The sequence below is a fragment of the Somniosus microcephalus genome, chromosome 28 (genome assembly GCF_052327205.1).
Source record: "Somniosus microcephalus isolate GS21.2 chromosome 28, FLI_Smic_1.0, whole genome shotgun sequence".
NCBI classification, from domain to species: domain Eukaryota; kingdom Metazoa; phylum Chordata; class Chondrichthyes; order Squaliformes; family Somniosidae; genus Somniosus; species Somniosus microcephalus.
The window spans coordinates 32022768-32048735 of NC_141014.1; the positions used below are offsets into that span (position 1 = coordinate 32022768).

At 48.4% G+C, this 25968-nt stretch overlaps 1 protein-coding gene across 6 annotated transcripts in view; it reads left to right on the forward strand.

Annotated features, from left to right (window-relative positions):
- med25 (mediator complex subunit 25) overlaps positions 1-25968 on the forward strand; it is a 51444-nt gene that overhangs the window by 8343 nt on the left and 17133 nt on the right. For 5 of the 6 annotated variants that reach the window (XM_085969717.1, XM_085969716.1, XM_085969720.1 and 2 more), the window contains exons 4-14: positions 1670-1794; positions 4202-4300; positions 6391-6511; positions 8709-8865; positions 10939-11135; positions 11966-12074; positions 14597-14850; positions 20467-20586; positions 22480-22565; positions 22967-23024; positions 24179-24286. In XM_085969717.1, coding sequence (XP_085825843.1) covers positions 1670-1794; positions 4202-4300; positions 6391-6511; positions 8709-8865; positions 10939-11135; positions 11966-12074; positions 14597-14850; positions 20467-20586; positions 22480-22565; positions 22967-23024; positions 24179-24286 — 1434 coding nt within the window. The remainder of the gene's footprint in view (positions 1-1669; positions 1795-4201; positions 4301-6390; positions 6512-8708; positions 8866-10938; positions 11136-11965; positions 12075-14596; positions 14851-20466; positions 20587-22479; positions 22566-22966; positions 23025-24178; positions 24287-25968) is intronic. The other variant, XM_085969719.1, reaches the window with a different exon arrangement.

Consider the following 25968-nt stretch of genomic DNA (forward strand, 5'->3'; position numbering starts at 1 on the left):
GATAGAAAACAGAGAGTTGGAATAAACGGCTCATTTTCTGAATGGCAGGCAGTAACAAGTGGGGTACCACAGGGATCTGTCCTGGGCCCCCAGCTGTTCACAATTTACATTAATGACCTGGATCAGGGAGTCGGATGCAGCATTTCCAAATTTGCAGACGACACTAAACTAGGAGGGGGGGTGGGCTCAGAGGAAGAGACCAGGAAGCTCCAGAGCGATTTGGACAGACTGGGCGATTGGGCGGATAAATGGCAGATGCACTATAATGTGGACAAGTGCGAAGTTATCCACCTTGGGTGCAGGAACGGGAGGGCAAATTATTATTTAAATGGCAATAGATTGGGAGAGGGGGAAGTACAGAGAGACCTGGGTGTTCTTGTACACCAGTCACTGAAGGCGAGCATGCAGGTGCAACAGGCGGTCAAGAAGGCAAACGGTATGCTGGCCTTCATAGCAAAAGGGTTAGAATACAGGAACAGGGATACCTTGCTGCAGCTGTACAGGGCACTGGTGAGACCACACCTCGAGTACTGTGTACAGTTTTGGTCGCCTCATCTGAGGAAGGATGTTCTTGCCATGGAGGGGGTGCAGCGGCGATTCACCAGGCTGATACCAGGAATGGCGGGAATGACCTATGAGGAGAGACTATGTAGTTTAGGGATGTACACACTGGAGTTTAGAAGATTGAGAGGGGACCTCATAGAAGTGTATAAAATTCTGACAGGTCTAGACAGACTGGATGCAGAAGGAATGTTTCCCTTGGCGGGTGAGAACAGAACTAGAGGACATAATTTAAGGATAAGGGCTAAACCATTTAGGACAGAGATGAGGGGGAATTTCTTCACTCAGAGAGTGGTGAACCTGTGGAACTCATTGCCACAGAGGGCAGTGTACGCCAGCTCATTAAATATATTTAAGAGGGAATTAGATATATTTCTACGGGCAAAAGGGGTTAAGGGTTACGGAGAGAAGGCGGGGACGGGATACTGAATTAAAGGATCAGCCATGATCTCATCGAATGGCGGAGCAGGCACGAAGGGCCGAATGGCCTACTCCTGCTCCTATCTTCTATGTATCTATGTATCTATGTAATCTCTCCTCATACGTCATTCCTGCCATCCCAGGTATCTGGGATAGGGAGCAGAGGCGGGTAAATGGAGTTGTGGTGCAGATCAACCATGATCTAACGGAATTTAAACCTTTTACTTTTCCTTTCTGTCTCTTTTTCTCGCTCTCTTCATTCGATCTTTCTTTCCCTCTTTCTTTCTCTTTCTGTACCTGATTTGATGTTGGATTCACCCAGTGTAATTTACACGTTGTTCTCGGTCCTTGCGCTGTTAATTTCTCCATCCTTCGGTTAAGGAGATCCCCTGTTTCTTGCCCTGTTCACTCGGGTCCCAGATGCCCTGTTTCCCTCGCTGCGCCGTTACCAGTTCCCACTTTCAGCAACTATTGTAAAAACCTAAACGTGCATGGGCTAGTCTGTCTTAACGGCAGATGCAGTTAAATGCCCCGCTTCAGCAAAATCTGGCCCAATATTGCATCCAACTCTGGGCATCACACTGACCTGACAACACTTAAGGTACGTCACTCCTTACTCTGGTTCACAGTATAAATGATGTGCATTTGTGGTGATTTTCCCTACTAATGTAATTCTTTCTTTCCTCAGTATGGGGGCACGCAATACAGTTTAGTTGTGTTCAACACTGTGGACTGTGCCCCGGAATCGTATGTGCAGTGTCACGCTCCCACCAGCAGTGCCTATGAGTTCGTCACCTGGCTTGACAGTATTCAGTAAGTAAAGAGCAAACACATTCATATATAGTCCCTTGTCAACTTTAAGATGGATGCCGAAGCCTTGGATCGGGTGCGGAGGAGATTTACTGGAATGGTACCAGGGAGGGTCTTCAGTTGTGTGGAGAGACTGGAGAAGCTGGGATTGTTCTCCTTTAGAGCAGAGAAGGTTAAGGGGAGATTTAATACAGGTGTCAAAATTATGAATGATTTTGACAGAGTAAATAAGGAGAAACTGTTTCCAGTGGCAGGAGGGTCGATAACCAGAGGACACAGATTTAAGACAATTGGCAAAAGAACCAGAGGGAGGTTTTAACGCATGGCCTGGATTGCGCTGCCTGAAAGGGCGGTGGAAGCAGATCAGTAGTAGCTCTCAAAAGGAAATTGGATAAATACTTGAAAAGGAATAATTTGTAGGGCTATGGGGAAAGAGCAGGGGAGTGGGACTAATATCGCTTTTTCCAAAGGGGCATGATGGGTCGAATGGCCCCTTTTATGCTGTGAGATTCTATATACAGTGAATCACTACATAGAAATGTAGAAGATAGGAGCAGGAGTAGGCCATTCGGCTCCTCCAGCCCGCTCCGCCATTCAATGAGATCATGGCTGATCATCCAAATTCAGTGCCCTGTCCCTGCTTTCTCCCCATATCCCTTGATCCCTTTAGCCTTAAGAAATATATCTAACTCCTTCTTGAATATATTTAATGAATTGGCCTGAACTGTCTTCTGTGGTAGAGAATTCCACAGGTTCACCACTCTCTGGGTGAAGAAATTCCTCCTCATCTCAGTCCTAAATGGCTTACCCCTTATCCTTAGACTGTGACCCCTGGTTCTGGACTCCCCGACCATCGGGAACATCCTTCCTGCATCTAGTCTGTCTAGTCCTGTTAGAATTTTATAAGTTTCAATGAGATCCCCTCTCATTCTTCTAAACTCCAGCGAGTATAAGCCCAATCGACCCAATCTCTCCTCATACGTCATTCCTGCCATCCCAGATATCGGTCTGGTGAATCTTCGCTGCACTCCCTCCATGGCAAGAACATCCTTCCTCAGATAAGGCGACCAAAACTGCACACAATACTCAAGGTGCGGTCTCACCAAGGCCCGGTACAATTGAATCACTGTTGCAGGTGAACGCAACAGCCATTTTTACGCACAAAACCCCTCGAGCAGTGATGAGATGAATGAACAGTTAATCGATTTCCGATGGTGTTGCTTGAGGGAAGAATGCTGGCTAGGACCCTGGGAGAACTCCACTGCTCTTTGTGCCATGGGCCTTTCTTAACATCTACTTGAATAGGAGAATGGATTCTTTGTCTTGCACCTCATCTGAAGGTCGGACCCCTTCGCCAGTCCCTCAGTACCGCACTGGAGTGTCGCCCGAGTTTATGTGCTCAAAGTCCTGAAGTGGGGCTCGAAGCCACAGCCTTCACACTCGAGGGCGAGAGTGCTACCAACTGAATCAAGCTGATACTAGTACATGACATGAATCAACCTGATTTCAGAAGTTTAAAAAAAGACTTGCATTTCTATAGCGCCTTTCACAACCTCAAGACGTACCAAAGTGCTTTGCAGCCAATGAAATACTTTTGAAGGGCAGTCACTGTTGTCATGTAGGAAACATGACAGCCATTTTGCGCACAGCAAGCTCCCATAAACAGCAATGTGATCATGACTAGATCATCTGTTTTTAGTGATGTTGATTGGGAGATAAATATTGGTCAGGAACATCCTTCCTGCATCTAGCCTGTCTAGTCCTGTTAGAATTTTATAAGTTACAATGAGTAAGCACGGTGGCATAGTGGTTAGCACTGTTGCCTCACAGCGCCAGGGACCCGGGTTCAAATCCGGCCTCGGGTGACTGTCTGTGTGGAGTTTGCACATTCTCCCCGTGTTTGCGTGGGTTTCCTCCGGGTGCTCCGGTTTCCTCCCACAGTCCAAAGATGTGCGGGTTAGGTTGATTGGCCATGATAAAATTGACCCTTAGTGTTAGGGGGATTAAATACGTGGGGTTATGGGGATAGGGCTTGGGTGGGATGGCTGTCGGTGTAGGGACCGGGTGCTAGGGTTTGGATGATCAGCCATGATCTCGTTGAATGGCGGAGCAGGCTCGAAGGGCCGAATGGCCTACTCCTGCTCCTATCTTCTATGTTTCTATAAGTCGGGCAGAACATTTGCACCCAAAAGATAATGAAGTCGTGGTATGAGTTACCAGGGAAGGTGATTGAAGCAAATGGTACAAATGGGTTCCGGATGAAATTGTGTGTCTCCGGAGAGAGATGGGATTGAGCGAGGTTGAGAGAAGGCCTGTGGGTCTAATCAGAGGCCTTGTTCCTTTTTTTAAAAAAAAACACAATTCCTGTGTGAGCTATTTGTCATCAAAATAAACTGTTCTGTGTCCCCAGGTTCATGGGAGGCGGCGGGGAGAGCTGCAGCCTGATTGCGGAGGGACTCAGCACAGCACTGCAGCTGTTTGACGACTTCAAGAAAATGCGAGAGCAAATGTAAGAAGAAAAAGCATAATTTCTTTTGTTTTGAGATTCTATTTGTTTTGAAGGGGGGGGGTGGGGGGTGGAAACTGTCTGTTTTTGAGCAGTACTGTGCAACATGGCAAGACATGGCTCTGCCTGCAGCTCCTGTGCCGAGGGGCCTAATGTCTTTTATAGTTCAGAGTAGGAATGACTGAAAGGAAGACTTGCATTTATAAAGCGTTTTTCACGTCCTCAGGACATTGCAAAGTGCTTTACAGTCAATGAAGTACTTTTTGAAGTGTAGTCACTGTTGTAATGTAGGAAACGCGGCAGCCAATTTGCGCACAGCAAGCTCCCGCAAACAGCAACGTGATGATGACCAGATAATCTGTTTTTTTTTTAGTGATGTTGGTTGAGGGATTAATATTGGCCTCGGCACCGGGGAGAACTCCCCTGCTCCTCTTCGAAATAGTGGCCGTGGGTTCTTTTACGTCCGTCCGAGAGGGAAGACGAGGACCTCGGTTTAACGTCTCATCCGAAAGACAGCACCTCCGACAGTGCAGCACTCCCTTAGCACTGCTAGGGGTGATCTTCCTGAATTTGATTCACTCTGCGATAATCTTAAAACATAAATACATCAGTTATTTATTCTTATAGAAATTTCCAAAAATCTTATGTGAAAGATCAGACTGCGTAAATATGCCCTGGTTTTGTTTGCATGAGGATTAAGGGAAAATTCTAAGTACCAGCTAGCTTTTTTTTTGGGTCAGTTTTTCATTCCTTCCCCCCCCCCCCCAAAACTACTTTTTTGAAGGCTCCAATTCCTGCTGGGGTGCAGTTTTGCAAACACCAATCAGCCTCTGGTTCCTCAGCGTTGTTCATATGTGAGCTTAGACTGTAAATATTGGCAGGCTATTTTATCCATGGAGTGCATCGCAGCCAAGCCCAATCCTGACCTACGATAGCAAAATACTGCAGATGCTGGAAATCCGAAATAACAACAGAAAATGCTGGAAAAACTCAGCAGGCCAGGCAACATCCGTGGAGAGAGAAACAGGGTCAACGTTTCAGGTCAAAGACCCTTCGTCAGGACTGAGAAAAAAGCAGAAAATGAAACAGATTAAAAAGGCCAGTTTGGGGGCTGGGAAATGGGGGAGGGGGATGAAAGAACAAAAGGGAAGGTCAGTGAGAGGTGAAGAGACATTAAGGGATATTCAAGGCGAGACAAGATGGTAATAGGACAGGTAAAGAGACAAAGGACGGCTCTAGATGAAGTGTGAAATGCGCTGGCAGAGTGAGAGACAGCTGCCATGTGGGAGAGAGAAAAAGGAAAAGGCACAAACCAAAAGTGTGGATAAAAAATATATAAAAATATGATAGGGGACAAGGTTATGATCTGAAATTGTTGAACTCGATATTGAGTCCGGAAGGCTGTAAAGTGCCTAATCGGAAGATGAGGTGCTGTTCCTCGAGCTTACGCTGAGCTTCCGTGGAACAATGCAAGAGGCCGCGGACGGTGAGGTCTGAGTGGGAATGGAGCGGTGAATTAAAGTGACAGGCGACCGGAAGCTCGGGGTCACCCTTACGGACTGAACGGAGGTGTTCCGCAAAGCGGTCACCCAATCTGCGTTTGGTCTCCCCAATGTAGAGGAGACCACATCGTGAGCAGCGAATACAGTATACTAGATTGCAAGAAGTACAAGTAAATCGCTGTTTCACCTGGAAGGGGTGTTTGGGGCCCTGGACAGTGGGAAGGGGGGAGGTATAAAGGCAGGTGTTGCATCTCCTGCGCTTGCACGCTGAGCTATGTTCCCTTGTAAACTTTTCAGCCAGGGGTCACTGGATAGTGATGGGGGAATCTGCAAAACTGCCTGATTGTGCTCCAGTGCACTGAATCCAATTATAAGAGACTGGGAAATCCAAGCCGAGAGCCCCTGGCTTGTATGGCTAAGTGCTTACACCAGGCGCTGCTCTTGGCCACTCTCCCATTGGGTGAACCAAACGGTCTTGTTATTAACAGGCGGGAAGCAATTTGGAATGAATCGAGCGGGCTTTGAGATGGTCGGATTGGAATACGGATTGGGTTAGGTATTTAAAAAATGTCTCTTCTCTCTCTCTTTCAGCGGGCAGACTCACAAAGTGTGCGTTTTGATCTGTAACTCTCCGCCGTACCTGCTGCCGGCTGTGGAGAGCACCACCTATTCAGGCTTCACAACGGACAATCTGGTGCAGATGATCGGAGACGTGAGTGTCTTCACCGAGTTATTGCCCGCGGTCGAGGGGTTATGGTCACTGGGGAGGTTAGTGGAGATGATCTGAGTCGGGAAGGAGATCATCTTGGGGGGGGCTATGCAGAACACATGTTGTTTACTGAATGTTTGCAAGATGCTGCCCGCTGATTCTGCAACGTACTCCAGTTGTTAGTTTGAGCAGCGCTTTATGTTTAGGGTGCTTGAGCGATGTAGTGCTGAATATCTACCATTCTCAGGCAGACTTGCAAAGAAAGACTTGCATTTCTATAGCCCCTATAGCCCCTTTCACGACCACTGGACGACCCAAAGCGCTTTACAGCCAATGAAGTACTTTTTGAAGTGTAGTCACTGTTGTAATGTAGGTAACGCGGCAGCCAATTTGCACACAGCAAGCTCCCACAAATAGCAGTGTGATAATGACCAGGTAATCTGTTTTTAGATGTTGGTTTGAGGGATAAATATTGGCCCAGGACACTGTGGATAACCCCCCCTGCTCCTCTTCGAAATAGTGGCCGTGGGATCTTTTACGTCCACCTGAGGGGGCAGACGGGGCCTCGGTTTAATGCCTCATCCGAAAGACGGCACCTCCGACAGTGTAGCACTAACTCCAGTGCATTACTGAGGATCAGCCTCGATTTTTGTGCTCAAGTCTCTGGAGTGGGACTTGAACCTGCAACCTTCTGACTCGGAGGCGAGAGTGCTGCCCACTGAGCCACTGGCAGTGAGCTCCCTGATTCTGCGCTTCCTGTGACAGTTTTACCTGTAAGCCCCGATTTATTTTTCTGTCTACACTCGTAAGTTTGGAAGAACGAGAATGAAAATAGTGAAATGACCAAATCACTGATGCATTTTGCTAAATAACTGCAGGCTGGAGTAGGCCCCCATTCCTGATCAGTAAAGGGGAGGTGAAATCTGCCCATAATCTGACAAGAATATCTGAATCTGCTTGTGAACCTACTTTTAAATTTTAGAAATGCAGGCTAGCTATTCGGGGTGAGATTAACTCCAAAATTAGCCAGAAAGATCTCAAAACTCATTGTACCATTCTTGCTTGCTTTCTTTCCAGTGTCTAACTTTTTAAGTTATTGATCAAAAAAATATTCTCTTTCTTCCCCACCCCCAATCAAATTTTCTCCAGTAAATCTAGTCAGCACAGGCATGAAGGGCCGAATGGCCTCCTGTGCTGTATCATTCTATGACTCTCGTTCTCCCCTGAAACTGCTGATCTTTGGGGGGACGGTTTCCCAGGCAACAGTCGCCCCAATGTGCGAGGCTAGGCCGCGCGTGTCACCGAACTATTCTAAGCTGGGCGGAATAGGAGCCAAGCTCAATCCTGTCCTCATCCGGCATCCACACCGCACGCTTCCAACCAGGTTCGCTGGCTATTCACCAGCAGTGGGAACCCTGATCTTTTCCTCTTTGCATCCCTTGGTGCTGAGACCTAGTGCACTGCTTTGCCTGAGATCTGCTAATTCATCACTGGTTCCTTCCTGTTCCTGTGACATGTCTTTTTTTTTTCCAGAAACCTTGAACCCCCTGTACATATTAGAGCCCAGTAACCATAGTATCAGTCTATTGATCAAGCCCATCTTCTACATAGGAGGAGTAGGCCATAAGGTCCCTCGAGTCTGCTCCGCCATTCAATAAGATCATGGCTAATCTTCGACCTCAACTCCACCTTCCTGCATTATCCCCATATCACTTGATTCCCTTAATATCCAAAAATCTATCGACCTCTGTCTTGAATATACTCAACGACTGAGCATCCACAGCCTTCTGGGGTAGAGAAAGATTCCAAAGATTCACAACCCTCTGCGTAAAGAGATTTCTCCTCATCTCAGTCCTAAATGGCCGACCCCTTATCCTGAGACTGTGACCCCTAGTTCTACAAGGCCGTATGGCTTACTCCTGCTCCTAATTCTTATGTTCTTCCAGACTCGCCAGCCAGGGGAAACATCCTCCTGGCATCCACCCTATCAAGCCCTGTAAGAATTTTATGTTTTTAACAGTGCACCTTAACACGTCCTAGAGAAAGTGTAGGTACTGTTTTGCGGCAAAGAATTGTGCGAAAGGTTTAGTTCTCTCGTGTAGATAAGGTATAAATCTTTCTTTCCCTTCCCCGCCTACCCTCCATCTCTTACTGCGTCTAGTCTAGTTTTAACATGTTGCATTGTGTGTTTATTTTGCAGAGGGGGATCCATTTCTCCGTGGTGTCACCTCGTAAGCTGCCTGCCTTGCGCGTGCTGTTTGAGAAAGCGTCACTGGGCGGCGTTGTCGAGACGCAGCTGAAGGACTACAGCCAGGACCCACGCCATATGATAATGATCCGGGGGATGGTGCTTCCAGGTAAGAAATGCGGCGCCATCACCGCCGCCCCCGGCTCCCAATAATCTGTCTCCCAAGGTTGCCCGCAATCCAAGCCGCACCGCAAGGCTAGCTTGCTATCCCACTGGAGCGCGTGCACGGTCAGCCATAAAAGTGCAGGGCATCAACCATATTAGACAGCAAAACAGTTGCATTTATCACGTCTCTCAAAATGCTTTGCAGACAGTGAAGTGGGTGACTCGTTATGTAAACAGATATTGGAAAGAGATGGGGAGAAGACGAGATAAAGATTTACAGGAAACTTTTTTATCCAGCACCGACGTGGTGCCGGTTCATCAAAAATTCCGGATAACCGAACGCTATAGTAAAAGATACGGAGAGCTGAGAGCTCCGTATAAGGCAACAAACCCGGTTGCTTAGCATCAAGTGCAGAACAATGGGCACAAGTTCCAAGCGTCTCTGTAGCTTAGCAACAGCTGCAGCCACACCCTTGCACAGCAACAGATCGAGGAAGGCAAGTACAATATGAAGTAAAACTTACCTGAACCCACTCCTGAATTTTGCCGGTTAACCGAGATTTCCGGTTATTTAGGTGCCGGTAAATCGAAAGTTTCCTGTACCTCTTTCTCCAGCCGCTCCCCCCCTCCACACACCTCCGAAGTTTTCATGGGCTTCGGTCACTCCTCAGTGCCTCGTCCACATGGTTGTATTCATTTGTGAACCTTGCTGCTGAGCATTGGCAAGCTATTCTTGGGGGAGACTTGGAGGTCCAGGTACAGGAAACTCTCGATTTACCGGCACCTAAATAACCGGAAATCTCTGTTAACTGGCAAAATTCAGGAGTAGGTTCAGGTAAGTTTTACTTCATATTAGTGGGCGTTCCTGGATCTGTGGCTGTGTAACCGGGGTTCCTGCACCTGTTGCTAAGCAACAGGGACGCCTGGATCGTGTGGCCGGGGTTCCTGCACCTGTTGCTAAGCAACAGGGACGCCTGGATCTGTTGCTGTGTACGGGGCTCTTGTACCTTTTACTATACCTCTCTGTAATCCGGACTTTTTGATAAACCGGCACCACGCCGGTCCCGTCGGTGCCGGATAAAAGAGTTTCCTGTACATAGATCATTAAAATGTCATGTACAGGTACAGAAAATAATTTTTTTTTAAAGGCTAATGGAATGCTGGGCTTTATATCTAGAGTACAATGGGGTAGAAGTTATGCGGCAGCTGTACAAAGCCCCGGTTAGACCACACCTGGAGTACTGTGAGCAGTCCTGGGCACCACACTTTAGGGAGGATATATTGACCTTGGAGGGAGTTTAGTGTAGATTCACCAGAATGATACCTGGACTCTAGGGGTTAAATTATGCTAAGTTTGTGTTCTCTGGAATGTAGAAGGGTAAGGGGTGATTCAATCGAAATTTTCAAGATATTAAGGGGAACTGATAGGGTAGAGAGAGAAACTATTTCCGCTGATTGGGGAGTCTAGGACTTGGGGACATAGCCTAAAATTTAGAGCCAGACCTTTCAGGAGTGAAATTAGGAAACATTTCTACATGCAAAGGGTGGTAGAAGTTTGGAACTCTCTACCGCAACGATGATGCTAGATCAGTTGTTAATTTTAAATCTGAGATTGACAGACTTTTGTTAGCCAAAGGTATTAAGGGATATGGGCCACAGGCGGGTATATGGAGTTAGGTCACAGATCAACCATGATCTCATCGAATGGCGAAACAGGCTCAAGGGACTAAATGGCCTCCATGTTCCTACCTCTGTTGAAAAGTGTGGGTGTGTGATGGTAGGTGAGCACACTGCTGGGCTCGAGTATGGATTTGCCCTGCAGTTGAATAGCCTGAAGATGCTCCCATGAATAATCCTCACAGAAGTGAGATGTCAGAGGGTATCCTGCACCTGTGGAGTCATGTTTCTTCAGGAGAGCAGGGTAGAAAAAGAGAAAGTAACTGTGTTCATTGCGACCTGCTCTAGGTCCCATCTGCACCACTCCACCCAAGTTTGTAACTTTCCGATTGTTGTGAAAATGGAAACTTTTCCTTCAGCTAACCGGTAATCTGCTTTGACCTATTTTGTGCTTGCTTAGGTGGAGGAACAGTAGCAGCTAATACTATGCCACAGAAGCCAGCTCCGCCACCGCCACAGCCACCGCCACAGCCATCCGTGCAGCAGCAACAACAAAGTCTGCTGTCGAGTCAACCACAGGCACCCCAGCTTTCGCAGTCGCAGTCACAGCCACCGTCACAGTCCCAGGCGATGCCTTCAGGCCCGCAGCCATACCAGGTAAATTAATTTAACAGTTAATTGCCAGCTTACTGGCTGATTCTTTATCATTTTTTACCCCCCCCCCCCCCCCCCCCTCCCCAATTTCTTCTCAAGATGCCAACTGTTGGTTGGGGTAGGTTTAAATGGCCTCCGCCACCTTGAGCAAGTTGGGAGATTCTTCCTGCTTGAGCTGTGACTGTCGACGGGCTCTTCAACCCTTTGGTGGGATGAGCTGTTTGCCCGAAATGTATACTTTTGTACCAAAATGTTGGGATTTGGACCTTTTCCAACAGCATTTTCTCACGCAAGAAAGACTGACCAGTTCCCTACCGATCTGAAACTTGGGGGTCACAGTCTCAGGATAAGGGGTCGGCCATTTACAACTGAGATGAGATTTTTCTTCACTCAGAGGGTGGTGAATCTTTTGGAATTCTCTCCCCCCCCCCCCCCCCCCCCCCCCCAGAGGGCTATAGATGTTCAGACGTTGAGTATATTCAAGGACTGAGATCGATAGATTTTTGGACTCTAGGGGAATCGAGGGATATGGAGATCGGGCGGGAAAGTGGAGTTGAGGTCGATGATCAGCCATGATCTTATTGAATGGCGGAGCAGGCTCGAGGGGCCGAATGGCCGACTCCTGCTCCCTATTTTTTAAATGTTTTTTATGTAATCAAATTGCACAGTAAGAATCATTGTCAACAATGAACGTCCCATGAGCAAGTGTGTCAAAGGTGGCCTGAAAAAGAATGTTAAAAATAAAATATATATTTGCTGCAGCAAAGTAAGGTGTGCCCATATTTAACACGGTGTCTGCCTTTCTGGCTTTAATTCCTCTCTCTTGTTTGCAGGGCCCTGCAGTGTCGGGCTCCCTCGCTGCTGCTCAAGCTGCTGCTCAGATTGCCGTGGAAACAGCGACCAATCAGATCAAGGCAGCCGTGGTCCCGTCAACCAATCGATGTAAGAGATTCTGTGACCATAAACTCTGCGTTCTGTAACTCCGTCGACGTTTTCCGTCACGCTCTGTCCCCTTTAAGGGCAGCGAGGTGCGGCAGACACTGGTCTGTATCGAGCTGGGTCAAAATTCGTGCACCCTTCGCTCAGTTTGTCATTTGCCTCGTCCTCGGCTTAGCTCATAAACTAAATAATCATAGAATAGAGTCATACAGCACAGAAGGAGGCCATTTGGCCCATCGTGCCTGTGCCAACTCTTTGAAAGACTTGCTGTTGCCCCACAGCCCTGCAATTTTTTCCTTTTTAAGTATTTATCCAATTTCCTTTTGAAAGTTACTATTGAATCTGATTCAACCACCCTTTTGAGATCATATCTCACTGCGAAAAAAAGGTCTCTGCTCCCCTTTGGTACTTTTGCCAAATACCTTAAATCTGTGTCCTCTGGTTACCAACCCTCCTTATTTACCCCTATCAAAACCGTTCCATCTTTGAACACCTCTATTAAATCTCCCCTTAACCTTCCCCGCCCTGAGGAGAACAATCCCAGCTTCTCCAGTCTCTCATCCCTGGTGCCATTCCCGTAAATCTCCTCTGCACCCTCTCCAAGGCCTCAATCTTTCCTCCATCTCCGTGAGCAGTGCCAAATAATGATCGAAAGGAGACCCGCTGGCCCCTTTTGGACCTGATCCCGACTGACTCTGCTCCGAGAACTGTAATAATGTTCCTGGAGCAACAAAACACAAGGCTTTGAAGACCCTTCTAATTCTGCTCTGAAGCTACAAGGTGCATTTGTTGCCCTGATGGTGTAATGGGCATGGTATATTCCTAAACCATATTTGCCCAAAACATTGCCGGTTTGATCCCACTAAGGCTGTTCCCACTAGTTGATGGTACAAGGACTAGGGGGACACAGATTTAAGGTTTTGCGCAAGAGATACGGGGTGGGGGGGATGGGAGGAAAAAACTTTTTTACGCAGCGAGTGGTGAGGACCTGGAATTCGCTGCCGACGGAAGTGGCGACACTCCATGTTTTCAAGGGGAGACTAGATAGGCACTTGAGGGAAATAAACTTGCAGGGCTACGGGGATAGAGCGGGGGAGTGAGACTGACTGACTGGATTGCTCTGCAGTGAGCCGGCACGGACTGACTGACTGGATTGCTCTGCAGTGAGCCGGCACGGACTGACTGACTGGATTGCTCTGCAGTGAGCCGGCGCGGACTGACTGACTGGATTTCTCTGCAGTGAGCCGGCGCGGACTGACTGACTGGATTGCTCTGCAGTGAGCCGGCGCGGACTGACTGACTGGATTGCTCTGCAGTGAGCCGGCGCGGACTGACTGACTGGATTGCTCTGCAGTGAGCCGGCGCGGACTGACTGACTGGATTGCTCTGCAGTGAGCCGGCACGGACTGACTGACTGGATTGCTCTGCAGTGAGCCGGCGCGGACTGACTGACTGGATTGCTCTGCAGTGAGCCGGCGCGGACGGACTGACTGACTGGATTGCTCTGCAGTGAGCCGGCGCGGACTGACTGACTGGATTGCTCTGCAGTGAGCCGGCACGGACTGACTGACTGGATTGCTCTGCAGTGAGCCGGCACGGACTGACTGACTGGATTGCTCTGCAGTGAGCCGGCGCGGATGCGATGGGCCAAATGGCCTCCTTCTGTGCCGTCATGACTCTGACTCTGCTGACCTTGCCCAGGGCAGCATTAGCTGCATTAAATCCGGCCTCCGTGCCCTGGGCTAAGGAACGGGAGGGGGTGGCGGATGGGCTATCAGCCAGGATTCCTTCTCTTGATCACTATCCAGTGACCTTTACTGCAATAAAAACAGAAAATGCTGAAACCACTCAGCAGGTTAGGAGGCATCTGCAGAGAGAGAGAGAGAACCAGAGCTAACATTTCAGGTCACCAGAGTTCCTTTTCAAAGACCGTTATAAAATCATAGACATTTACAGCGCAGAAGGAGGCCATTCGGCCCATTGTGTCCGTGCCGGCCGACAAAGAGCTATCCAGCCTAATCCCACTTTCCAGCTCTTGGCCTGTAGCCCTGTAGGTTATAGCACTTCAAGTGCATATCCAAGTACTTTTTAAATGTGATGAGGGTTTCTGCCTCTACCACCCTTTCAGGCAGTGAGTTCCAGACCCCCACCACCCTCTGGGTGAACGGAGTTCTCCTCCAATCCCCTCTAATCCTTCTACCAATTACTTTAAATCTGTGCCCCCAAAAAGCACGTATGAATGTTGGGTGAGGACAGGATTTGACTTGGCTGGATTGACCACCTCAAATCACGTAGCCCGTCCGCTCTCCCTGCCTTGGCTTAGTGAGGCACAAACATTTGGAAAAGGTACTTGAGGGCCAGTATCTATGGAATCATACCCCAGCTTTATTACCTTTTTAGGAGAAGAGGGAAGAAAATTGTTGGGAGGTGATATATTGTTGCTGTACTGTCACTAGGGTGGGGGGGGAAAAAACATGTTATAGTGACTGCTAAACCATTGTTTTTCACACTTTGTTACTTCACAGTCCCTGCAGTCAGCCAGGTACCTCCAGTCAGCCAGATACCTCCTGCTTCCGGCGTGGGAGCTATGTTCAGCCAGGCCACTTCGCAAACATTAACGACCACCCCTGTGGCCAGTATGGCCAAAGTCATCCCATCCACAGCCTCCATGATGACAGCGACGTCGGCAGCGCAGTCCAGCCTGGTCTCCACAGTTACTACTGGCGTCCCGTTGCCACAGCAGCCGCAGGCCGCACAGCAACCCAGCCAGCAGACCATGGTGGGTAAGACCGAATCCAGGAACCGTGCAGTTTTGCATAAGGAAGGTGTTGAAGTGCATTTACTTTTGATCGAGGATAGCACACGCAGAAACGCGCGCACACACCGTGAGTTGCTGGACGTCAAAGGATACACTGCTGGCACTGGCATTTTGCCCAGCAAAGTGATGGGGGTGTGTCTGTGTCTGCGCCACACAGACCAGAAGGCTCTCGGGCCTGATACCATGTCTGTGGGGCATGTAGCTAGGGGTGCTGCAATTTGGCCTCGGCTGTGATTCCTGTTCCTGATCTGCTTTCCAATACCTCCTGCTGGAAAGTATTTGGTGAGCAGAAGATCAGGCTTGACTGTGGTGCCCTCGAAGGTCAGGTAACCACCTAATGCTCACTACTTGGGCCGCCGCATGAGGAACGGGCTCGAGATACTGGCTCACGTGGTCCCCGTGGAACTACACTAGTATGAGGCAGTGCCTTCAGGGGAGAACATCGAGGGAAGGGGGGCACAAGTGACAGGGCACGGATTACCCCTGAGGTTCCACTTTCTCCAAAGTAATGATTTGCCAACTCTTTGTGGTGGCGTGAAGCGGATTGAAGGTCTTCCCTAGAAAACCTACCCTATTCAAACTTGCCAGTGTCTGCTTATGGGCCACCGTTGACCAATTCCTGAGGCCTGTTTGTCAGCCTGTCTCCTTTCCTGCCTTTAGTCCATATTTGTCCTTTTGTGCATATGGAGGGTGGGAGGTGTAGTCGAAGAACTGAAATGGAAGAAGAATAAATTCAAGCTTCGCACCTCCCCAAGGAGTCTGGCAAATCATCACTTTGGAGGAAGTGGAACCTCGGGGGAGCCGTGCCCTGCCACATGTCCCCTGCTCTCCTGAAGGCACTGCCTCATACTACAGTGTAGTTCCATGGGTAGAATGTAGGGGACACAGAACAGTATTTAGGAACAGTATGGGAGAATTTAGTGATCTAAATCTTAGTGACAAAAGCAAAATACTGCGGATGCTGGAAATCTGAAATAGAAACAGAAAATGCTGGGAACACTCAGCGTGTCGGGCAGCATCCGTGGAGAGAGAGACCGAGTTAATGTTTCAGGTCGATGACCTTTCGACCCAGTATTTTGAGCCCATTCTTCTGATGAAAGGCCATCGACCTGAAACATTAACTCTGTTTCTCCTGTAATGAATTAATTTGGATACCTTTGGTGACACGCTAAAGGTATGATTGAGTCACACAAACTAATCTTCTTAGGCAGTCCCTCGGAACCGAGGATGACTTGCTTCCACACTAAAAATGAGTTCTCAGGTGACTGATGAGTCCAATGCGGGACCTACAGTCTCTGTCACAGGTGGGGCAGACGGTGGTTGAAGGGGCGGGTGGGTGGGGTGCTTGGGTTGACGTGCGCTCCTTCCGCTGTTTGCGCTTGACTTCCGCTTGCTCCCGGCGAAGAGACTCGAGATGTCCGGCGCCTTCCCGGATGCTTCTCCTCCACTTTGTGTGGTCTTGGGCCAGGGATTCCCAGGTGTCGGTGGGGATGTTGCACTTTTTCAAGGAGTCTTTGAGGGTGTCCTTGAAGCGTTTCCTCTGCCCACCCGGGGCTCTCTTGCCGTGTCGGAGCTCCGAGTAGAGCGCTTGTTTTGGGAGTCTCGTATCGGGCATGCGGACAATGTGACCCGTCCATCGGAGTTGATCGAGTGTGGTCAAAGCTTCGATGCTGGGGATGTTGACCTGAGCGAGAACACTGACGGTGCACCTATCCTGCCGATGGATTTGCAGGATCTTGCGGAGGCAGCATCGGTGGTACCTCTCCAGTGCTTTGAGGTGCCTGCTGTACATGGTCCAACTAATAGGTCCAAGGTGTGTGGCCTGACCAGAGCGCTGTACAGCTTGATCGTGACTTCCTCTGGCTTGAATTGAACTATTTTGGCCGTATCGTTCAACATTCTACTGGCTTTAATGATTGCTTATCCAGTGGTCAGACATTTTGCGCATCAAGTTGACTTAAGACTCTTCCATCTTTTGAGACTCCATCCTTAGTTCTTTTAGCACCATTCACGGAAAACACGTGTTTGTTTTTTTTCCCCCTTCCTACGTGTTGTACAGGAAACTCTGTATCCGGGACCGGCGCGTTGCCGGTTAATCAAAAATTCCGGATGACGGAGAGGGTTATCTATCAAGGCTATTTTTAACAAAGAAAAATAAAAAAAATCAAGAAATGTGCAGTATACAGTAATTGGGTACTCACCTACAGAATGTTGTATTAAAGGGATGGTGGAAGATGCTTGATTAAGTACAGTACTGCCAGTTGAGGGTAATGCAATGCAATGACGACCAGCAGCGTGGGAGACACGCAGTACCCCTGTAAAATGGCGGATCAGAAGAGACTACCGGCAGCGCGGGAGAGTCAGACTCCTGTTATTGAGGTGTTCCGACTCCCGACAGCGCCAAGAAGCCGAGTAGTGGCAGTTTGGAGAACTACCCTCGCTGACTAACTCGGCCACCGCGGGAGACTCGGACTCGGCAACATTGCCGGTTATTGAGGTGTTGTTTTCGGAGTGAGAATTTTGCCGGTTAATAGAGAATTCCGGATATTTAGGTGCCGTTCCTGTACTTTGCATTTGTCCGCATTAACTTGATCTGCCATTGTGCTGCCCACGTGCATGTTTCATCCAGCTCCATATGGGTAGAACTTAAAAACAAAAAGGGGGCAAGCACTTTGCTGGGAGTGTACTATAGGCCCCCAAACAGTCAGGGGGAGATAGAGGAACAGATATGTAGGCAAATCTCAGAAAAGTGCGAAAATAATAGGGTAATAATAGTGGGGGATTTCAACTTCCCCAATATAAATTGGGATAGTCAGAGTGTGAAAGGCTTAGAGGGTGCAGAATTCTTAAAGTGCATCCAGGAGAGCTTTTTGAGCCAACATGTAGAAAGTCCTACAAGAGAGGGGGCGGTACTGGACCTAATTCTAGGGAATGTAGCCGGGCAAGTGGTGGAAGTGTCAGTAGGAGAGCATTTTGGCGACAGTGACCATAATTCGGTGAGATTTAAGGTGGTCATGGAAAAGGACAAAGACGGCCCGGAAATAAGGGTTCTAAATTGGGGGAAGGCCGATTTTAATATGATAAGGCAGGATCTGGCCAAAGTGGACTGGGAGCAGCTACTTATAGGAAAATCCACATCAAAACAGTGGGAGACTTTCAGAAGGGAAATAGAGAGTACAACGCCAACATGTTCCTGTAAAGGTCAAGGGTGGGACCAACAAGCAAAGGGAACCTTGGATGACAAGGGATATACAAAAATGCATTAGGAATAAAAGGGGGGCTTTTGGCAGTTACAAAAGACTAAAGACGGAAGAAGCCCTAGAGGAGTATAAAAAGTGCAGGGGCGTACTTAAAAAAGAAATTAGGAGGGCGAGGAGGCGCCATGAAATAACACTGGCGAGCAAAATAAAGGAAAATCCTAAGATGTTTTATAAGTATATTAAGGGCAAGAGGATAACCAGGGAAAGGGTAGGGCCCATTAGGGACCAAAGTGGCAATCTGTGTGTAGAGCCAGATGAGGTAGGCGGGGTTTTAAATGAATTTTTTGCATCTGTGTTCACTATGGAGAAAGACGATGCAGACATAGAAATCGGGCAAGGGGACTGTGACATACTTGAACATATTAGCATCGAGAGGGAGGAGGTGCTAGCAGTTTTAGCAGGCCAAAAAGTGGATAAATCCCCAGGCCCGGACGAGATGTATCCCAGGCTGCTGTGGGAGGCAAAGGAGGAGATTGCAGGGGCTCTGACACAAATTTTCAGAACCTCTCTGGCCACAGGGGATGTACCAGAGGACTGGAGAACAGCTAACGTAGTACCATTATTCAAGAAGGGTAGCAGGGATAAACCAGGGAATTACAGGCCAGTGAGCCTAACATCTGTGGTAGGGAAATTATTGGAAAAAATTCTGAGGGACAAAATTAGTCTCCACTTGGAGAGGCAAGGATTAATCGGGGATAGTCAGCATGGCTTTGTCAAGGGTAAATCATGTCTGACAAATCTGATTGAATTTTTCGAGGGGGTGACTAGGGGGGTGGATGAGGGAAATGCTGTGGATGTGGTTTACATGGACTTCAGTAAAGCTTTTGACAAAGTCCCGCATAGGAGACTGGTCAAGAAGGTAAGAGCCCATGGGATCCAGGGTGCCTTGGCGCGTTGGATCCTAAACTGGCTGAGTGGCAGGAGGCAGAGGGTGATGGTCGAAGGTTGCTTTTGTGACTGGAAGCCTGTGTCCAGTGGGGTACCTCAGGGATCGGTGCTTTGTCCCTTGTTGTTTGTGATCTACATAAATGATTTGGATGAGAATGTAAAAGGTATGATCAGTAAGTTCGCAGATGACACGAAAATTGGTGGGGTGGTAAATTGCGAGGAGGAAAGCCTCAGGCTACAGGACGATATAAACGGGTTGGTCAGATGGGCGGAAAAGTGGCAAATGGAATTTAACCCTGAAAAGTGCGAGGTGATGCATTTTGGACGGACAAATAAGGCAAGGGAATACACAATGAGTGGTAGGACCCTAGGAAGTACAGAGGGTCAGAGGGACTTTGGTGTACATGTACATAGATCCCTGAAGGCAGCGGAACAGGTAGATAAGGTGGTTAAAAAGGCATATGGGATACTTGCCTTCATTAGCCGAGGCATAGAATATAAGAGCAGGGAGGTTATGATGGAGCTGTACAAAACGCTGGTGAGGCCACAGCTGGAGTACTGTGTGCAGTTCTGGTCGCCTCACTATAGGAAGGATGTGATTGCTTTGGAGAGGGTGCAGAGAAGATTCACCAGGATGTTACCTGGGATGGAGCGCCTCAGCTATGAAGAAAGACTAAACAGGCTGGGGTTGTTTTCCTTGGAGCAAAGAAGGCTGAGGGGGGACCTGATTGAGGTGTACAAAATGATGAGGGGCATAGATAGGGTAGATAAAGAGGAACTTTTCCCCTTAGGGGGGTCAAGAACAAGGGGGCATAGATTCAGGGTAAGGGGCAGGAGATTTAGAGGGGATTTGAGGAGGAACTTTTTCACCCAGAGGGTGGTTGGAATGTGGAACTCAATGCCTGAAAGGGTGGTAGAGGCAGGAACCCTCACAACATTCAAGAAGCATTTGGATGAGCACTTGAAATGCCATTGCATACAAGGCTATGGACCAAATGCTGGAAAATGGGATTAGACTGGACAGGGATGGATGGGCGGCGCAGACACGATGGGCCAAAGGGCCTCTTTCTGTGCTGTAAAACTCTGACTCTATGACTCCCTCTGTAAATTCAAGAGCTGCCTCTGCCAGTTCCACTGCCCCTCCTAGCACCCTCTGTGAATCTGACCAGTTTTCTTTGGATACAGGATCAGGCTCCCTCTGCCCGGCTCCCCACCCATTCTTGACTAACCTGCCGACTGCCACTTTCACGTGCACACGACTCGCGAGCGCTTGGGTGCGGGCTAAGCAAGGGCCGCAACCAGACTTGGTCCAGTCTCGGTGCCTCAATAGAGATTGGGGAAGTAAAATTGGGAGGGAGCGGAAGGAATTTAATGCTCACGATTAGTAAACAATTAGGATTGTGCATTTATTTTTGTTCTGTTCTTGCAGCAGGCCGTGGGTGTTGGAGCAGGTGCTGGAAATGTGGTTGGAGTGACTGTAGCCTCCCCACCGCCTGGTTCAGTGGCCAATAAGATCCTAGCGTGGAGCGGGGTCTTGGAGTGGCAGGAGGTGAGATATGTCCGTCTTGTGTTTATTTTTATTGACTGGAGCTATGCCAGAGAAGCAAAATTAAAGAAAGTCTGTCAATTTAACCTAAAGCAGCTATTTGGGTGTCTAAGAACAACTTTCATTTATATAGCATCTTTAACTTAGTAAAACGCCCCAAGGCCCCTTCGCAGGAGCGTTATCAAACAAAATTTGACGCCGAGTCACAAAGAAATATTAGGGCAGGTGCTTGGTCAGAGGTAGGTTTTAAGGAGCATCTTAAAAGAGAAAAGAGAGGCAGAGAGATTTAGGGAGGGAATTCCAGAGCTTAGGGTCTTGGTAGCTGAAGGCACGGCCGCCAATGGTAGAGCGATTAAAATCGGGAAAGTTCAAGCCAGAATTGGCAGAGCGCAGAGATCTCGGGGGTGGGGGGAATGGTTTGTAGGGCTGGAGGAGATTACGGAGATGGGGAGGGATTTGAGGAAACATTTTTAAAATTTGTTTATGGGAACTGGGCATCGTTGGCAAGGCTGGCATTTATTGCCCTTGAGAAGGTGGTGGTGAGCCGCCTTGGACCGCTGCAGTCCCGTGTGGTGAAGGTACTCCCACAGTGCTGTTAGGTAGGGAGTTCCAAGATTTTGACCCAGTGACGATGAAGGATCGGCAATATACTTCTAAGTCAGGATGGTGTGTGACTTGGAGGGGAACTTGGAGGTGGTGGTGTTCCCATGCACCTGCTGCCCTTGTCCTTCTAGGTGGAAGAGGTCATGGGTTTGGGAGGTGCTGCCGAAGAAACCTTGGCGAGTTGCTGCAGTGCATCTTGTAGATGGTACACACTGCAGCCATGGTGCGCCGGTGGTGGAGGGAGTGAATGTTTAAGGTGGTGGATGGGTTGCCAATCAAGCGGGCTGCTTTGTCCTGGATGGTGTCGAGCTTCTTGTTGGAGCTGAACTCATCCAGGCAAATGGAGAATATTCCATCACACTCCTTTCTTGTGCCTTGTAGATGGTGGACAGGCTTTGGGGAGTCAGGAGGTGAAACACTCGCCGCAGAATACCTAGCCTCTGACCTGCTCTTGTTGCCACAGTACAGGAGACTTTGGTTTATCCGAAGGTTGTATGTCCGGCAACCTCAATCTACCGGCAGAAATCAGGAGCCGCTTTGTTAGGTTTTTTTTTCTTCTCGTGGCTTTTTTTTTTGAACAGTCAGGCTCTGGAAAGTCTCTCTGAAGCTGTTGCTAAGCTACAGAGACACTTCTAAGGTACGGCTGACTGTTTAGAAGCTGTTGCTAAGCAACAGTGTTTGTTGCCAGATACGGAGCTGCAAATCTCCGTATGCTTCAACATTAACGCTGGTATGTCCGGCAGTTTTGATAGATCGGCAACAGCTCGGTGCCGGATATAACAAAGTTTCCTGTATTTACATGGCTGGTCCAGTTAAGTTTCTGGTCAATGGTGACCCCCCAGGATGATGTTGATGGGAGATTCGGCGATGGTAATGCCGCTGACTGTCGAGGGGCAGTGGTTAGACTCTCACTTGTTGGAGATGGTCATTGCCCGGCACTTCTGTGGCGTGAATGTTACCCGCCACTTATCAGCCCAAGCCTGAACCCTGAACATCATCCAGGTCTTGTTGCATGCGGGCATGACGAAAGATGCCATGTTGTGTAGCTTGTGGTCATCCAACTGCTTGAAATTTAACTTCTCTCTCTTTCCTCCCCCCCCCCCCCCCCCAAAAAAGATTTTGAAAAGGAAAAATATCTAATTTGCTTGTAGTACGAATGCACAACCGCTTGATGTTGCTGGAGCGGTTATTGGCCTGTTATAACTTGAAAAATCGAGTCATTTTTCAAAACTTGGCTTCACTCTACTCAAGGTTTCCCAGATTGACTTTTTTTTTTTGCCCCACCTTCCCCAGAAACCCAAACCTGCATCAGTGGATTTAAACGCAAAACTGACACGATCGCTTCCATGCCAGGTGTACGTCAACCCAGGAGAGAACCTGTAAGTATGAGAGCGGAGAGACTCGCATTTTGTTATTTAAAGGGAGCCTTGCCGTAAGGGCCCCATTAACAATCAAACATGCCCTTTTTTTTCCCCCCTTTCCGATTTTTCCATTTCTCCCATTGTTTCATGATGGCATTTGTTGGGATGAGGTTCCTCGGGCGCTGGTAACCCCCCCCCCCCCCCCCGGTACCTCGTCCAAGTGACCATTCGTCCGTCCAAGTGTCTATTCTTCATCTGTGAGTCTACGCAGCGTTGTTGGAAGATTTGCTATTCTGCATGGCTGATGCGCTAAGCCCAGTCCCGTCCTTGCCCAATTTCCACGCATGCACTCTCCAGCAGAAGTCACTGCTTAACACTCATGTTTTCTCTCTCACTCCCCCATCCCAATTCTTTTACAGGAAGACAGACCAGTGGCCTCCGAAACTTATCATGCAGCTTATTCCACAACAGCTATTGGTAAGTGAGCGAGCTTTGTTTCTCCAGATTTGAATTGAATGTATTGATCGCAGGCAGGTCGCTTGATGGAACAGCCTAGCCTGGTGCAGGGAGGGAAGTGAAGAATGTAAAGCAGGCCAAGGTGGGTGCAACACGTTGACACCATTTGCTCTGGTCAGAAGTGGTGAGGTGCTGGTTTGCACGTCAGGATCCGTTTCCACCCCCTCCCCTTTACCTCCTCCTTCAACCCCCCCCCACGCGTACACAAATAGAATTCTGGCTTAGAGCAGATTGCCCAAGAGACATCAAGCAGAAGCGAAGCACTTCACGGATTGGAAATTGCAGGGTATCTTCTGTCTTCCTCGGCTATGTTTGCAGGCATCTCCTTGTTGCACGCTACAGATTGGCGCAGATCTGGCATAACTGGGCAGGGGAGAGTGAAGATCGTTGAGTATATTCAAGACAGATCGATAGATTTTGAATATTCCGGGAATCAAGGAATATGGGGATCATGCAGAAAAGTAGAGATGAGGTCGAAGATCAGCCATGATCTTATTGAACAGTGGAGCAGGCTCGAGGGGCCAAATGGCCGCCTACTGCTCCTATTTCTTATGTTCTTAAAATCAGGATCTCCTTTTTATATTTGAATATTACGGTGGTTTTGCATTGATAATGGGGGAAATGTGTATCTATATCTTTCTTACGAACATACGGAATTGACGGGCCGGAAAAGACCAGCTGGCCTATCAAGCTTGCTCCACACTTGTGATGGCCAGAGCATCATGACTAAACACTTCCTCCCTCCCCATCCCACCCGCAACCCCTCTACAGCCATGTAATCTGTAAGAGGCAAAACAAAAAAAACCTAGGCCAATAAAGAAAATATACTCTGGGAAATTCCTCTCCGAGGACCCCCTTGGGCGATCCGAACCAGTCTAGGAGATCACACGGACCAAGTGTTCGACACTTCCCATTTCCCCGGAGCCATCTCAACTCCTGTCAGTGGCTTATCGTATTCGGGTTTGATGGTCTTTGTTGCTTATTATGCAGCTTCACCCAAGGTCAGGATGAAAATATTATGGTTTAGGTGGGGGGAACCTGGGTAGAGAATATATTTTTTTATAGTTCTGATTTACCTTCCTAACTGCCTTGTCCTTTTCCCCGAAACTATCCAGACAACACTCGGGCATTTGTTCCGGAATTCTCGAATGGTCCAGTTCCAGTTCACAAACAAGGATTTGGAGTCATTAAAGGGACTGTATCGAATCATGGCCAATGGCTTTGTAAGTACCTGAGCTGACCTCCTCCCAAGCTCTGGAGTGACGCTACTGGAAATGAGATTTTTAAAAAACAAAACCTCTGGTCAAGAGCCACGGTTCATGGTGCAGGACAGCACCTAACTTGAAAAGGGAGCAGGCACTTAAGGAAGAAGTGGTTGATTAGGTGAAGCCAAATTTGGGTTTTAGGAGGAAGGGAAGACGGAGGAAGATGGGGAGCGTCACGCAGTTGAAGTCTCCCCCCCGGAAAGAATGAGTTAGATTAGGCGATGGTGATTTGCCCCGATTTGAGGAAGTACAGCCTATAGGACAGTATATATGTGGCTTAATTGGAGCAAGAGGAGTTCAGAGTGCTGACCATAGTGTTGATAAATAGAGAGAAGAAGAAAAATTGCAACTGAGAAAAGTTGGAGGCTCGAAGGATGAGATCAGTCCTATAACTGCTGTCTCATAGTGGTGACATATTTCGGGTGTGTATTGCAGTGATATGTGGCGTGTAGCCTTTTAATTAAGTACAGTCTTGCAAACACACGATAATTTATCCCGCCGTATCTCAATTTTATTTTGAATTATTTTTCAATGACCTATTCAATGATAATTTTCCTGAGTGGGGTTAGAATTTTGTCCACATTTCCCCCCCCCCCCCAAATAGGAAAAACTTGTCACAGATGATGAGTTGAGCCAATGATTTGATAATCGGCGATAAGATTCCGTGCATTTCTAAACTTGCCATGTGCCTAACGGTGGGCAGGCGTGTTAAGTGGGTGTGGGATGGATACCCTTTGCCCTATGCCACTTCAGCTCATCCTCTGTGCCTTAATAGCGTCAAACAAACTGTGTAGGGCTCAACCATCGAGCTGCTGCAAGTTGGATTTAAAACACATTGGTTTAAAAATAAAATTTGTGCACACACACGCCCATATAATGTGTTCGTACCAGCACATTAAGTAATCCTAGTGGAACATTGAAATTGGTTGGCACACCCTATTGTCCAGAGACTAGCATGGAAATACTTAGGTGGTGAAATAATGGGCATTGCAGACATTTTATATCATGGCTTTTATCTGATCTGAGCGTGCTCTACTGTAATGTGGCGTTTGTTGAGGTTGTTTGATAGCTGTTGAGATGATTGAAAGCTTTATGCGTCTTTATATAAATATTGAGGCTGTTCGCAAGCATGCTGCCTTCCAGAACTCCAATTTCCTTTTGACTTTATTCTGCTGCAACTTCTGATTGCTCATTTGTATTTTAGTTCATTTCTGTTTGATGTTGCAAGGCAGCGGCACCTCTTCAAATTGCTGAGGTGTCTTGGGACTTGCTGTCGATGTCTGCTGAAGCGCGGCTGCAGTCCACCGCTCACTGTCCAACTTCGCGCAAGAAAAGTGGCCGCTGGGATATAAGGGGGCTGTCGCGAGGCCGTGCGTCTGGGAGAGGGGAGAGGGGCAACAGTTATGGGAGGAAGGCGAGTGAGCGGAAAGAGGCAAAAGCAGAATACAGGAAACTTTTTTTATTCCGGGTGCACGGCACTTGTGCAGGAGTCCCGGGTGCACGGCACTTGTGCAGGAGTCCCGGGTGCACGGCACTTGTGCAGGAGTCCCGATGTTGCACGGTACTTGTGCAGGAACCCCATGTTGCACGGCCACAGGTGCAGGAACCCCATGTTGCACGGCCACAGGTGCAGGAACCCC